Consider the following 13549-nt stretch of genomic DNA (forward strand, 5'->3'; position numbering starts at 1 on the left):
AAGTCGTGTGGTTTCTTTTCCAAGACATTGTGTGTGTTTAGCAGTAGAATGGTTAAAGCACTTGATTCCCCCCAGATCCCAGTTTTCCCAGTAGAATTCCAGTTTTCCCAGTAGAATTCCTGCAGCTTTGTGTCTGCCTGAGCGTTGTGTGTAAAGGCTGAGCAGCGTTGACTTGAGGCTTTCACTGTTTACAGTTCTTTAAGCAAAAAAAAAAACCTCCCCAGCATTGTGATTTTGATCACTTCCTGCTTTACTGGGTCTGTGGAGCTGCTCAAAGCCAGCCCCACACACCACAAAATCCCTGGAAAGTGCTGGATGTGTCCCTGGATTTGGGGAGGGAGCTGCTGGGCAGGGTTGGGTTTGTGATTGCACTGAGCTGTTCAGAACAAACAGGAATTGACCCTCAAATCTGTGCTCCCCAAAAAAAGTTTTGGGGGAGTGAGGTGAGCCCTGGTTTGTAAGGAGTGAACAATGTCAAATCCTTATCTGTGTTTTGGTTATGTCTGTCGAAACCGGGGAAGAAAATGAGATTTTAAAGAGTGATGTCTAGAGATGGAGAAGTTGAGACTTTCAAACACTGCTAGTGGGATTTAATATGGTAATTGCTTATGCCATGGTATGTTTGAAGTCTTTTTACTGTGCATAGAGTTTTATATTCTGGGCTTTTAGTTAGAGAGAAAATCTAGACCTAGCACTATGTGAGGAATGCTGTAGAATGTTGGGTTTTTTCCCTTAAAAACAAGGAAAATTGTTGTGAAGTCTGCAGAGAACATCTGTGTCCTTATTCTGCTGTGGCAGGGTGGAAGGTGGTGTTGGTTCCTCATGTTCCACCTCTGAAGGGAACAGAATTTGGCCACCATAGCATAAAAGTGAATATTTTCTTTTTATGGTCAGATTTGGTTACTTCCCTGAGCCACTCACCCCAGAGCCACCTGCAGAACGGGGAGTCATGGCAACAGTTTCACACAGAATCTGTGAATTCCAGCAATGAAACTCCATAATTGGAACTTCCCAAATCCTCTGGGCAGCCTCTGGTTTTGTTGTTCTGCTCCTCGTGATGCTGCTTTGGGGACAACACTGGGAACTTTGCAGACTAAATGCTCTGAGCTCTTCTGTGAGTGTTGCTGTGATCCATGACAGTCCCCAAGGCTGGTGTGCAGCCCAGAAGGGACATGAATTTGCACCTGAGGGCTCCAGGCCACTCTCAGAAAGGTTTAGAACAAAATTTCCCTCTGTCTGCTCTTCCTGTGGTGACATTTACTATGAAGGAAGTCCTTCCAGGCTGGAAGGGCTCTGACAGTGGCATTATTAGACACAGCTCCTGTCTAATAGTGGCAGTTTTGGTACTGTAAAATAAAGAGATTTAAAGTTTGAGTTGGTGGAGTCCCTCCCTCTCTGACATATCCCACTTTGCTGCTGGAACAGGAATTCCAAACCCTGTTGGAGTCTGCTGGGTGGTTCATACCCTTCCTGACTGCTGGCAATGCTCAGGATTTCTCACACATCCATCCTGTCAGGCCAGAGCAGCTGCATGAACTGTGCTCCTCTGCAATCCTGAGGACAATTTGCTGTGATCTCAGTAGTGTTAACTGTTAGGGGAGTTTAACTGGAAAACCTCATTTGTTTTAGAGGGATGTGATGTTCATTTAGAGTAACTTAGATTTTTTTTTATAAGTTCAGCATTGAGTTGTATCATGTAATTGTATTTTTTTTTTGCCATAAACAGATACCTCAGTCAGGATCTCTTAACTTCAGCTCCTTGAAACTGAATATTTGTTTTCCTACCTGGAAACAGGAAGCCTCCAGACGTGGCTGAGCAGAGGAAACAAAAGTTTCTGATCTGCTTTGTGTCACAGTAACTACTTCAGGTGGACTAGAAATCGCATTGGACTTGCAAGACTTGAGTCAGGAATAAAACTTACTTTAACAGATATTTAATAACAAATTCAACATAACCCCCAGCCACTAAACCCTTTGTTTTCATTTTAGAAAGAGGGAATGTGATGTTATTACAGGAGGAAGACAGCTTGATTCATTTGCAATCTTCCAGTATCTGTCTCTGAGAACAAATGCAGCTGCTTTGGGCTGGCGCTGGCGGGTGAAGATTCCTTTCTTGTTCCCCAAAACTCGTGTGGTCCCTGCAGAGAAGTTATAAAATAAAGCAAATATATAAAACAAGCTCTTCCAGGCCCTGCTGGGAGCTGTTGCAGTGTAGGTACTAAAGCAGGCCAGGTGGAAGAGACTCTGCACTTCATTCTCCACACAGTCAGGTACAACAGGGAAGCTGGGCAGGATTCCTGATGTCACAGAGCAATCCTGCTGCAATTCCTTGTTTTTACAGCTGCTGCTGGCACTTCATTGGGGTGTGCCCATTGGTCAGTACTGTATCTACAATAGATGGGCTCCACCTTCAAACTGGATGGAGGAAATGGTGGTTATTCACTGTCCTTTGTGGTCTCTAGATCCTTTTTGCCTCGTTTAGTTTTCATAGGAAAGTAGAAAAAAGGATTGCAACCCATAGAGAGACAAACTGCATCTGTGTGTGACATTGTCTACATTTTCTCAGTCCTCCTGTTTGAAGCTGATGCTGCTTTTCTGACCACTGCCATCCCTGAGCTTTCTAATGCCTATCCTGGTGCTCTGCAGAGCATTTTAGTGGTGTTCCTCCCTCACACTGACTGCTCACCACCCCAGCTCACTGCAGGTGGCATGAGCAGAACAGGTTCATTACTAGATCCGAGTTGTGATTGTTTAATTTCTGTGTGACTGCACTGTAAATTAAGGCATTTCCCTTACTTTGTGACTGCACTTATCTGTTAATAATGGGTGGAGTGTCATGATAAAACAGTTGTGTGCCAGTGTGGCATCTCTCCTCTAAACCTACCAAGTTAAAAATGATTATTTAAGGTGCTGTGTCACCAAGGGCAGTTGTAGGTGACATGGGAAGCAAGGGAGATGTCCCTAACAGCTGACTGAACCTTTCATTGAGGGTGGCCAAAAAACAGGACAAATCTGGATCTCTCCCAGGCTTCATAAACCACCTTAAACTCACGGGGAGGATGGAGAGGAAGCTTACCTTGATTGGTCATGAAATCAGCAAAATTCCATATGAGCTCCCCAACCACGTACTCCTTCCTCTTCTTGTCGAAAACAGAGTGGTACTCCCTGAGCATGGCCTTCTGGTACTCCTCAGTGAACATCAGGGGGGGATCCTGCAGCCAGGGAGAGCAGGAGGTGACAGTGAGGTGACAATCCCAGCAGAGACATTCCCATTTACTCAGCACTTAGTCCTGAAGAGAAACTGTGGTTGCTTGGTCTTCTAATTGCTGCTGCGCTAGCAGTGGCTGTTGTGACAATTGGCAAACACCAAATTCCAGGTATTCCCAGGGGGAATTGTCCTGGTGGTCTTTGTCACACAGAGACAGCAGTGCCACCCCTCCTGCATGGGACAGCAGCAGGAACCTCCATTCTCCAGGGTTTGCTTTCAATTAAGCATTCCTACCACTGCCAAAGGACAGATTTTGGAGTGTTCTTTAGGTAGATAATGGTTTTGGTGGATAATCACTGGTTTTGGTGGAGCAGGATCACCATCCTGGAGCCTTTTGGACCCTCCCAGCTAAAGCATCTCCCAACAAACATGGGAGATTTTCTCCCAACAAAAACCACTCAGGCTCAGTAGTGCCCACCTCTCCCAGTTCAATTTTGCTGCCCTGCAAGAGTTTTTGCCCCCTGGCAAACAGCACAGCACTCACACTGTGAAGTCCAGGCACAGAGTCTGCTCCATATTCACTCTGGATGATGGGCTTTTGGTAGGTTTTATACCAGTTCTCAAACTGGGCTGTGAGTTGGAGTGGAATCACTTCCAGATGGCCTGGGTCATGATACCAGGAGAAGTAGCTGTTCACACAAATCACATCCACGTAGGGAGCCTGCAAAAAACAAGGTGAGACTGTTTTGTCACAGACTTCCAACCTTCTCTTGTCAACCTAAATCCTCCTTTGGGGTCATTTCATGGAATCCAGGGTTATTACACATAGAATGAAGTGTTTCCCCCATCAATCAGGCCCTCCAAACATCATATCTTTCCCAGAAAAAAAAATTAAAAAATATTAATAAGCTAACAGCATTAATTTGGCGTTTTTCTTACAGACTTAGGAAGTCACAGCAAAAGAGTTAGACAAGATCAACACGTTTCATTCTCAGGTTTGTTAGAAGTTTTTTTGTTTCCAAGATGTCTCTGGCTTGCTGGTACATTTAGATGTACTTTTTTTTTGAGTATTGGAATGTGATTATCAAGTGAGTGGTCAAATATTTTGACTAGCAACTAAATTTTGTGCATCAATGGTGCAATACTAAGATTAAAAGCATTCTGCAAGTTATTTGCCATTTCTACCACATGGACAGTGTGATAAAAGGGCACAAAGCCCCCTCAAGATAAAGTGATGTTGTATGTAACTTGTTCAATGTTCTCTTAACATGTTTTGTAATAAAAAGGAAAAAAACCATTCTAATATCACATCAGTGTATGAGAGATCTGTTCTTTGGGTTTGTTTGCCTGAGCTCCTCGAGTTGGGCAGAGTGGGAATGGGATATGCAAAAGCAAATTTCTGCTGGGCTCCTTCAAATTTAAGGCCCTCAGGGTTTTTGGATTGTTTTTTTTTCTCTGGGGTGGGGAGGAAAAGCCTCAGAGTTACAGCCATTCCTGCTAAATCTAGTACATTTTAGAAGAAATCCAAGGTATCACCTGTAGCAGGGATGTGTAGCAGCACTGACTCACCTGCTAGGAGATTTATTGCACAAGGATCTACCCTGGAAACAAATACAGGTGTTAAAAACCCTTGCTCCATGCTCTGAAAGGCCCAGAAATCCAAGGAAATTGCCTTTTGGTTATTTATCCAGCTCTAGGGCTTTGGTTATGGAGCTGGAGGAGCTTTTAGATTATTGAACACAAACAGGCATCTGCCAAAGAAGATCTAGAGCAGTTTAAAGCAGGAATTAAAGCAAAGCTTCCTTCCTTTAGACTTCCACAAGGGTTGTGAGCATTTTAAAGAGGTTTAAGCTTTGGCTTAATTGCAACTGAAAATCCTGAGCATTAGTAAACACAATCAATGGCACAGCAAAGCATGACAATATTAACGGAATCCAGGGGCATAATCCTGCACACAAAGAATTGTTCTTTCTTACAGATCCTTTTTTTTTTTCAGCAGGACTACAACAGAAGGAAAAGGTGCTTTTTACTAGAAACAAAAATGTAACTTTTCTTCTGCCTTTCCCTGCTCAATATCTCCAGTAAATTTAGGGAGGTGTTGGGGGAAAGGACTAGAAAACAAGTGACAAGAGGAGGAAATTTAATGTATGAACAAAAAAAAAAAAGAAGCTAGAAAACAAAGCAAACTTACACCATGATCAAGAGCGTAATTAGCATCTGTCACAAAGGTGACTGGTCTGGAGGGGTCGAGAGCTTTAGTGTGAGCTATCACTGTCCTGTTTGCAAACAGTAAAGCAAGAGTTCAACAACAGCATGGAGAAGCACAGCCCCCTCTCCCCAGGCTCTCTGTCCTTCCAACCCCCAGACAGAGCTGCTTTTAGTTTAGCAGGCAATATTTTTATTAAATAAAGAGAATATCTTATCACCAGGTGGTTGCTATGCCACCTGAAAAAGAGAGAAAAAAGAAGCACACCAAGCACAGGCTCATTTGGTGGTGCCAGCAGCTTAGAAGTTGAAGGGACAGTTGAATTTGAGGACAAAACTGTGAAAAAAGGGTAATGGGAAGTTTTTTAACAACTCCTGGGATGTTTTCCTGAGGCCCTGTGCCACAGCAGGCAGAGGTTGGATGCTTTTCAAGAAGCCCTGAGTGAGGGAGATGGGACAGAATGGGGGAGTCAAGCTCTGCTGCTGCCTTGACATTGCAGGAGGTGGTGGAACATTTGGAAGAGTTAAACTTCACAGTTCTCTCTTCATGCACCTCCAGCTCCCAGGGACAGTCTGCTATCCCTGGGCTATCCAAAGCTTAAATCTCTTTAAAAATAAAACCAAGGGGTCTGCAGGGCTTTGAAGTGGGGTGTCACATGCCCCACAGAACAAATAACCAGCACTGACTGCAGAACTGTGTCTTCAGAATTAAAAGCCAATTATTCTACAGCTTTGCTGCAATTCTCAAGGAATTTACCACTCATCTTCCAGTTGTAACAAGGAATATCCTGTTCCCATCAGGTCTGATTTTGCTTAGCTTGAGAAGAGATGTTCCAACCCAATGGACACCTGGCAATTTTGTGGAGTCTTAGTGGCTCAAAACCAACAGCTTTGAGACAGTCATGCAGTTCTGAGCATCAGAACAACACATGCAGCAGTTACATCTGAGTTTGCATCTGCAGCTACAGTTCCAGGGTTCCCAAAAAATGCCTGCCCCTCCCTTTACTGCCTCTCTGTGCCATCCCAAAGGAAGGAGAAGCATCATCTGCCAAGACATGGAGATGCACCTACTTGAAGTAGTGAGCTGCTGGGGGCAGCTCGGATGCTGGCTCGTTGGCCACTGACCACATCACCACCGAGGGCCTGTTCTTATCCCTGCGGACCAGCTCCTCCATCACAGCCAGGTGGTGCTGCAGGGACTTGTTCCCAAAGCTCTCCCTGCAAGACAGAAGGAGGTGAGACCTGGTGAAGGTGGAAAATCCATCCCCTCTGCCTTCCCCTGGGAAAGCTCAGCCTCTGGGCTGTGTGAGCACAGCAGAGCCTCGATGCTGAGTTCTGCCCTATTTCCCCAAAGTTTGCTGCACAGTTCAGGGCCGTGGTTTGGGCTCATTAATTGAGCCATGTGGCAAAACGTGGCAAAATGCCCTCTGGTTGCCCAACATCACAAGGTGGCGCAACGGGAGATTTCCAAAGAGAGCAAAGTCTCCTTATCGGGACAACGGGTGGGACACTGAGGACAAAAGGTAAAAAGGGCAATGGGACACTTGGAAGCAGCTCAGAGAGGAGCAGAGGAGCAGGGGCAGGCCATGCTGGGCAGTTCTTACGGCAGTTTGATGCCCACTCCCGGGCTCTCGTCGATGACCACGATGCCGTAGGCGTCGCACAGGTCCATGATCTCCTCGGCGTAGGGGTAGTGGCTGGTGCGGAACGAGTTGGCCCCGAGCCAGCGCAGCAGGTTGAAGTCCTTCACAATCAGGGGCCAGTCCAGGCCTTTGCCACGGATCTGGGGGGGAAGAGAAATCACCCCCTTGTGAGGCATGACTTCCCTGCTTGATCTAGCCCCAGCCCTGGAGCCACCCTGTGTGTGGGACTGCCTGGGGCAGGGAACCTGGGAGCCACTGTCACTGTCAGAGGGGCTTGGGTTGGAAGGGACCTTAAAGCTCATGTTGTTCCACCCCCATAGGCAGGGACACCTTCCCCTATCCCAGGCTGCTCCAAGCCCTGTCCATCCTGGCCTTGGATGCTTCCAGGGATCCAGGGGCAGCCACAGCTTCTCTGGGCAACCTCAGGGCCTCACCACCCTCCCAGCAGATTGACTGCCTGTCAGTGTGTCCGAGTGGAAACCGTGGCTGAGAGATGCTCCAGTGTCTCCACCAGCACATCCACGTGCCCTGAGGGATGTCAGGGCTGAGACAGGACTAGGCATGGTGTCCCCTCAGTGCTTAGCCTGGGAGGAGGGCATGAGGAACCAGCTCCTGGGAGAGCAGAGGGGAGGTGAGCCCGGGTGCCACCTCAGCAGCGTGAGCAGAGGTGCCACAGGGTGTCCCTGCTGTGGGGCCACACTTACATCTGCATCCTCGTGCTTGTTGACCCCGTGGAAGTAGAAGGGCTTCCCGTTGATGAGGAACTGGCTGCTGGTGACGTGGACGGTGCGGATGCCGACGGGCAGTGTGTACACATCCTCCAGCAGCGCCCCGTTCACCTGGGCCTGCATCTTCACCTGCATTGCCAGGGAGGAGTGCAAGAGATCCTCACTGGGATGCCCTGTGCTCCCTGCCCTCAGTCTGGGAGGGCTGTTTGGGCCCCACAGCCCCTTCCCAGCCCTGCCTCGGCACACAGCCTGTTCCTCACTCCTGCTGCTCGAGGGGCAGCCAGCTCTGACTGAACAGAAAACAGAAATCCAGGCTGGGGGAGGTGAAGTGAAGCATGAAGAATGGGCCCCTGGATGACCCTTCTGGCACTTGCTCGTCCCAAAAGTTTCAGTGTCTTTTCCCCATTGCATTCCCTCAGGCCATGACTGTGTGAACCTGAGTCCCTGGAAACTCAGAGCAGCTCATCCTCCCTGATTTCTGCACCTAAACATCGCTCCTGATCCTTAACTCTCACACAATCTCCCAGGCTCGAGCTACAGAACTCATCATCTCCTGGGAGGGGATGGCTTGGACCCTCAGTGTGCAGGGCCAGCACCTCAGAGCACACACAGGAATGTGACAGACCCTTCAGTTCAGCAGCCAGGAAGCTGCCAAAGCTTGATTTGATTAGTGCCTAATTAGCAGTGCCACTCTGGTCACGTGCAGAGGACCCGTGAGAGGCAAGGATGGAAGATGGAACATATGGCAGTGCCTTAACCCTATTAAACAGTCAGAACACACACCCACAGAGCAGGAAATGCCACTTTACCTCCAAGGAGTACAGGTATCCAGGGTTCTCATGCATCAGGTAAGGCCACCAGAGGTTTGGGTTGAGGACTTTGAGCTCTCCCACTGCGCCATCACCTGTAGCAACCTCTTTCCCCTCTTGGTCACGTAAACTCAGGGACAAGGAATAGGCTGTGCTGCCAACCACTGACACCTGATACTGCACCATGGCTGGTTCAGAACAAACAAAAGACAATCAGAGACTGCAGAAGGACAGCTCAGCCTTGAGAAAAAGCCACTGGGAAACAAATTCGATCAGATTTTTGCAGGGTATTTTCCCTGGTGCCCTTGTCAGCTCCATTTGGAGTCTGAGGGAGCTGCTGTGGTTGCTCTGGACCTACCAACACTGTCTGATGAAGTGGTTGTCACAGTGATGTCATCTATGTAGGCAGCAGGAGTGGTGTAAAGCACAACAGGGCGGTGGATTCCAGCATAATTAAAGAAATCAAACTTGATGTTCTGCACAAAATAGTTCTTGGGGTACCTGAGTGAGCAAGACAGGAGAAAGGGCTGCATTACACCTCAGTACACAAGAACCGAAGGTGGCAAATGGATGCTGGCAGTGCAGAATAATAATGTGAAATAGTCTTTACAACAGGCTGGATCTGTCTTTCAGCTGCTACACTGAAGGGTTTTGCAAATAACAAATATCTGATGCCCACAGATTTTGATCTTTCAGGAGAGCTGCTACTTGCAGCTTCCAGCTGAACCCAAGCTTCTCAAACCTGCCACTGACTCAACCTGACAGATCACCTGATCTGAGCTCCCTGTGCACAAAACAGAGTGCAAAACAGCACAAAACTCAGTGCTGGTTCCTCACAACACCAAAGTTAAAACTCCTCACTGCTCCACTGATGAATCTCACCATAAAGACAACCCCAGGGAGGCTTCTATGAGCCAGCAGCTGAATAAATCCCCACTCTCCCACCCCTGGGATCAGCCCAGCAGTAAAACACCCCAGCAACTCACCTTGTTTTGTCAGCCATGAACTGGATGGAGCCTGGGGGCAGCGTGTGGGGGGTCAGGGTGTTGTTGACGGCAACAGTGATGCGGCACAGAGCCCCTGGGCTGGCCTGCACAACGCTGCTGATGTCAGCCTCAAAGGGCAGGTGCCCCCCTTCGTGCTCCACCACCTGCACCCCGTTCACCCACTGCAAGAAAAGACCCCAAAAAATGGGTTAGTGGGATTTTGGGGCGAGCAGAGCACAGAGAAGGGAAGCCCAGTTACAAGGGACACTTGGGCTCTTGGTCTTTGAAGGATTCTCACTCTCTAAGGGATCTTCAAGGGATCAGTCCTGATCCTTGAGGGTTCTTCCTTGGCTGGGAGCTAGGCCTGGGGTCACAGGCAAGTGTCACTGAGAGACCCAGCTTGGGGCAGATCCATTAATCAGGAAATGTTTAGTCACCAATCCCAAAACTGCAGGATCAGAGAGGAGAAACTGGAATTCATTCTTGCTGGGGGAAAACAGGCACGAGTTAAGAACAGGACGCAAAATCAAGGCAGGGACGCGTTTGCTGAACAAACCCTAAAACTGACTTCAGTCCAGCCTAATTTTGGAAGCTCAGGGACAATTCCCCGAGGCTCTTACCACGATGGAGTAGTAATGGGCACTCCCGAAGCGCAGCACCACCCTGGGCGCGGGATCACCCTGCAGCCAGCGCAGGGGGAGCAGCACCTCCTTCTCGTACCACACCCAGCCGATGTAGTTCTCCAGGCTGGGGTCCTGCGTGATGTCGTTGAAGCTGGCAGGAACTGGCATGTCAATCACCGGGCCGCTCTGGTGGCAATTGCATGGAAAGGGAAGAAACAGAGCATTGAAAAAGAGGAATTTCACTGCTGGAGGTTTTCCTTCCACTGACAGCCTTGCAATCCCTTTGCCAAGGGGAAAAGCTGTTTAAAAACAGGTGAGCTCTAGCACAGCTCCTGTAAAATCAGCACGAGGCACAGGAATCTGCCTGTTCCTACAGGAAGCAGCTGCTCCTTTCTTTTCCCCTCCTGCTGTGCAATGAAATGCTCTCATTAATGGCTCTGGCATCATGGACTCAGAGAAGTGAGTAGGAAAAAACCCCAGCCCAGGTTGTTGTTTCAGCCAAAGCTGGGAATTTTCTCCTGCACAGCTCCAGAGCAACGTGGGGGTTGTGGTGCTGTTTGCAAAGACCTGGAGTAAAAGGGTAACAGAAGTAATAGATATTTGGGGCAGTAATGGGTATTTTGGGATATTTTTCTCCCCGTGGAGACTGTTTGGGATGAGTTCAGCCTTTCTCACTGCCTGAAAGCAACAGAGATTCCTTGGGATTACAACAGAATCAATGCAGTTGCTTATTCCAATATAAGGCTTAGAGGGAGGCAGTGTATACATTGAATATGGAGGTATCCAGATGCTGTTGCCAAACAGAGCTGATCATTTAGCACTTTCTGCACTCAGGATGTTGCACAAAGCAGTCCTGCAGCTTCCCCTTTCCGGAGGAAGCCTCAGGAAATGGAATGAGGAAGGTCTGAGCACCATGTGCACGGCTGACTCAGCACTGGCACTGCAGAGAGCTCAGAGATCGGAAAATCCTTGTGGAAAACTCTTGGATGGGGATGAGGATTTTCTAGTGTCTGGTGCAGGAAAACCCTTGCCTGGGCTTGCCAGAACCTGTGTGTGGTTCAGGGAGATTCTCTGAGGTCTAAAGCAGGTTGAATGCACTCATCTAAGTATCCCTTTGTGGGGCTATAATTCAGGATTTTTATCCTCTGGCAAAACTTGCAGCAGCACAGTGCCCTACAGCTCTCCCCTCCTTCCATAACTGGGCAACAAAATCGGCCAAAAGGCTAAAAATAGAAATAATGAACGACTTATCCATTCTATCCATAGAATCCATAACTCTTTTCTGTCTAGGTAATGTAGTTAATTTCCAAACAGATCGCAGTCACACCAAAACTTGTCTATAGGCACTCAGAAAACTCTGGAATAAATAACTCCTAGTGCCTTCTGCAGGCACGTGTTTGTGCTGCTTTTTCCCAGTTGGGCTAAGTTTATGCTAGGTAAATGCTAAATTAACACTTAGTACTGCTCTGATAAGTGGTAGAATGTCGAATTCAGTGTTGTATTTCATTCTTTGCCAAAGATGGTTGATATTTCAGCTTCTGCTTTTGCTATTTTTGCCAGTAAGCTTTGGTGTGATTTTCACCTCTTGCCTATGTCTGGTGGGGATTTCTCCTTTGTGCTACGACAGAGCAATAGAGCCTTGAGTTAAACCCTTGATCTGAGTGTCCAGGGCTTAAAAGGTGCCTCCATTGTCAACTGCACACGTTTTAAGCTGTGCCACCGATGGGGATGAGTGCCAGCAGCCAGTGCCAAGCTGCCATCAGGGGCCTGGGTCAGACTGGAAAGATCTAAAGAGCCTGGAGCTGCAGGCACAGTGGGGCTGCAAAGGGCCTGCCAAGGCAAACGCGGCAGGGCCCCAGCCTTGCTGCTCCCACACCTCTCTGCTCTGGACCTGCCACAGGGGTGAGCACCTCAGCCCCAGCCACAAGCTGAACTGTGGGCTGGGTTTGGGCTGCAGAGAGCCGTGGAGCCTGCAGCTGCAGGGACACTGGCACTGGACAAGCCATTGCAAGGGCTTCCATCACGGCAGGCTGCTGTCAGAGACTGGAGGTTGCCTGTCTCGGAACATCTTGGACTGGCAGTGCCTGGCTCTGCTGGGAGGGTCCAGCTGGGCTTTGCTGAAGGTGATGCCTTTAGCAGCTGCTGTGCCCCAGAGCCACCCCAAGGCCTGGCTGAGCTGTCCCTCCTGTCACTCCTGTCACTCCAGGTGCTCACCTGGGCCCTGCCTGGCCAAGCCACCAGCAGTCCCAGCTGAGGGGCACATGAAAGCAGTGGGGATTAAAGGGCAGAGCATGAGCTCAGCACATGTTCACAGCCTGCATGGAATTCCTGCTTTGACTCTGCTGCCATCCTAGCGGGTTTTTGCCGATTCTGTGCTGCTGGAAGCTCAGCACTGTGCAAAGCTCCTGCAAGTGAACCGAGTTCATTCAAACGGTGCCTGCCTTCGGAGCAGCTCCGGGAGCACCGGGGGATCATCAGAGGCTGCTAATTAGGAACTGCCTCCATAATAACCCCCACACGGTCACCACCGTGGGGCAGAGGGCAGCCCGGTGGGGAAGGAGGCAGGGAAAGAGGAAGGGAGGGAGAGAGGAAGAAAGAAGCAGCGGGACGGAGCCCGGCTGGGAGGGGAAAGAGCACACCCCGTGCCCGGCGCTGCCCCGCTCCCCGCTACCTGCCGGAGCGGCCGCCGGTACCAGCGCTGCGCGAAGCCGGCGTCCCTCCCCGGAGACAGATCGGCGCGGAAGCTCCAGAGGCCGCCGAGCTCCCTGCGCTCGCGGGACGGGGTGTCGCGGGGCTGCAGCATCCCGGCGGGACCGGCTGCCAGCGCCGGGAGCAGCAGCAGGACAAGGAGCGGCGGCGGCGGGAACGGCGCGGTCCTGCCGCTGCCTGAGGGAGCCGCCGCCATCTTGGCTGTGGGCAGAGCCTGCTGAGGGGAGGGGAAAGGGCTGGGCCGGCCTGAGGGCGGGATGGAGCCCGAGCCCATCCCTGTCCCTGTCCCCATCCCGCTCCCCATCCCTGTCCCCATCCCTCTCCCTGTCCCCATCCCGCTCCGATCCCTGTCCCCATCCCGGTCCTGCCCCAACGGGCCGTCATGGACGGGTCCTGTCCCACGGTCACCTCCGGACAAAGCCACGAGCGTCCTGCTGTAAAGGTGCTTCCGAGAGTCAGGATGTGTCCGGGATTGGTGGATTTCCTCAGGCGGCAAGTGATTCTCTTTGGCCTCTCCTCTCCTCTCCTCTCCTCTCCTCTCCTCTCCTCTCCTCTCCTCTCCTCTCCTCTCCTCTCCTCTCCTCTCCTCTCCTCTCCTCCTTCATATTTATTACTTAGTGGTTTTAATGTGTTTAACG

The 13549-nt window shown here is 49.8% G+C and overlaps 1 protein-coding gene across 1 annotated transcript; it reads right to left on the reverse strand.

Moving 5' to 3' along the window:
* Positions 1–1918: 1918 nt before the first annotated feature.
* On the reverse strand, positions 1919–13128 carry GUSB (glucuronidase beta). The gene is made up of 12 exons (XM_085078167.1): positions 12874–13128; positions 10200–10388; positions 9580–9761; positions 8952–9094; positions 8594–8781; positions 7761–7913; positions 7018–7196; positions 6485–6631; positions 5400–5484; positions 3753–3929; positions 3077–3212; positions 1919–2138 (listed from the first exon to the last, which is right to left on the reverse strand). The coding sequence occupies exons 1-12, from the start codon at positions 13105–13107 to the stop codon at positions 1981–1983; spliced, it is 1971 nt and encodes a 656-aa protein (XP_084934293.1). The 5' UTR covers positions 13108–13128; the 3' UTR covers positions 1919–1980.
* Between the last annotated feature and the right edge of the window lie 421 nt (positions 13129–13549).

The sequence above is a fragment of the Lichenostomus cassidix genome, chromosome 19 (assembly GCF_008360975.1).
Source record: "Lichenostomus cassidix isolate B80296 chromosome 19, HeHo_3.0, whole genome shotgun sequence".
NCBI lineage: Eukaryota > Metazoa > Chordata > Aves > Passeriformes > Meliphagidae > Lichenostomus > Lichenostomus cassidix.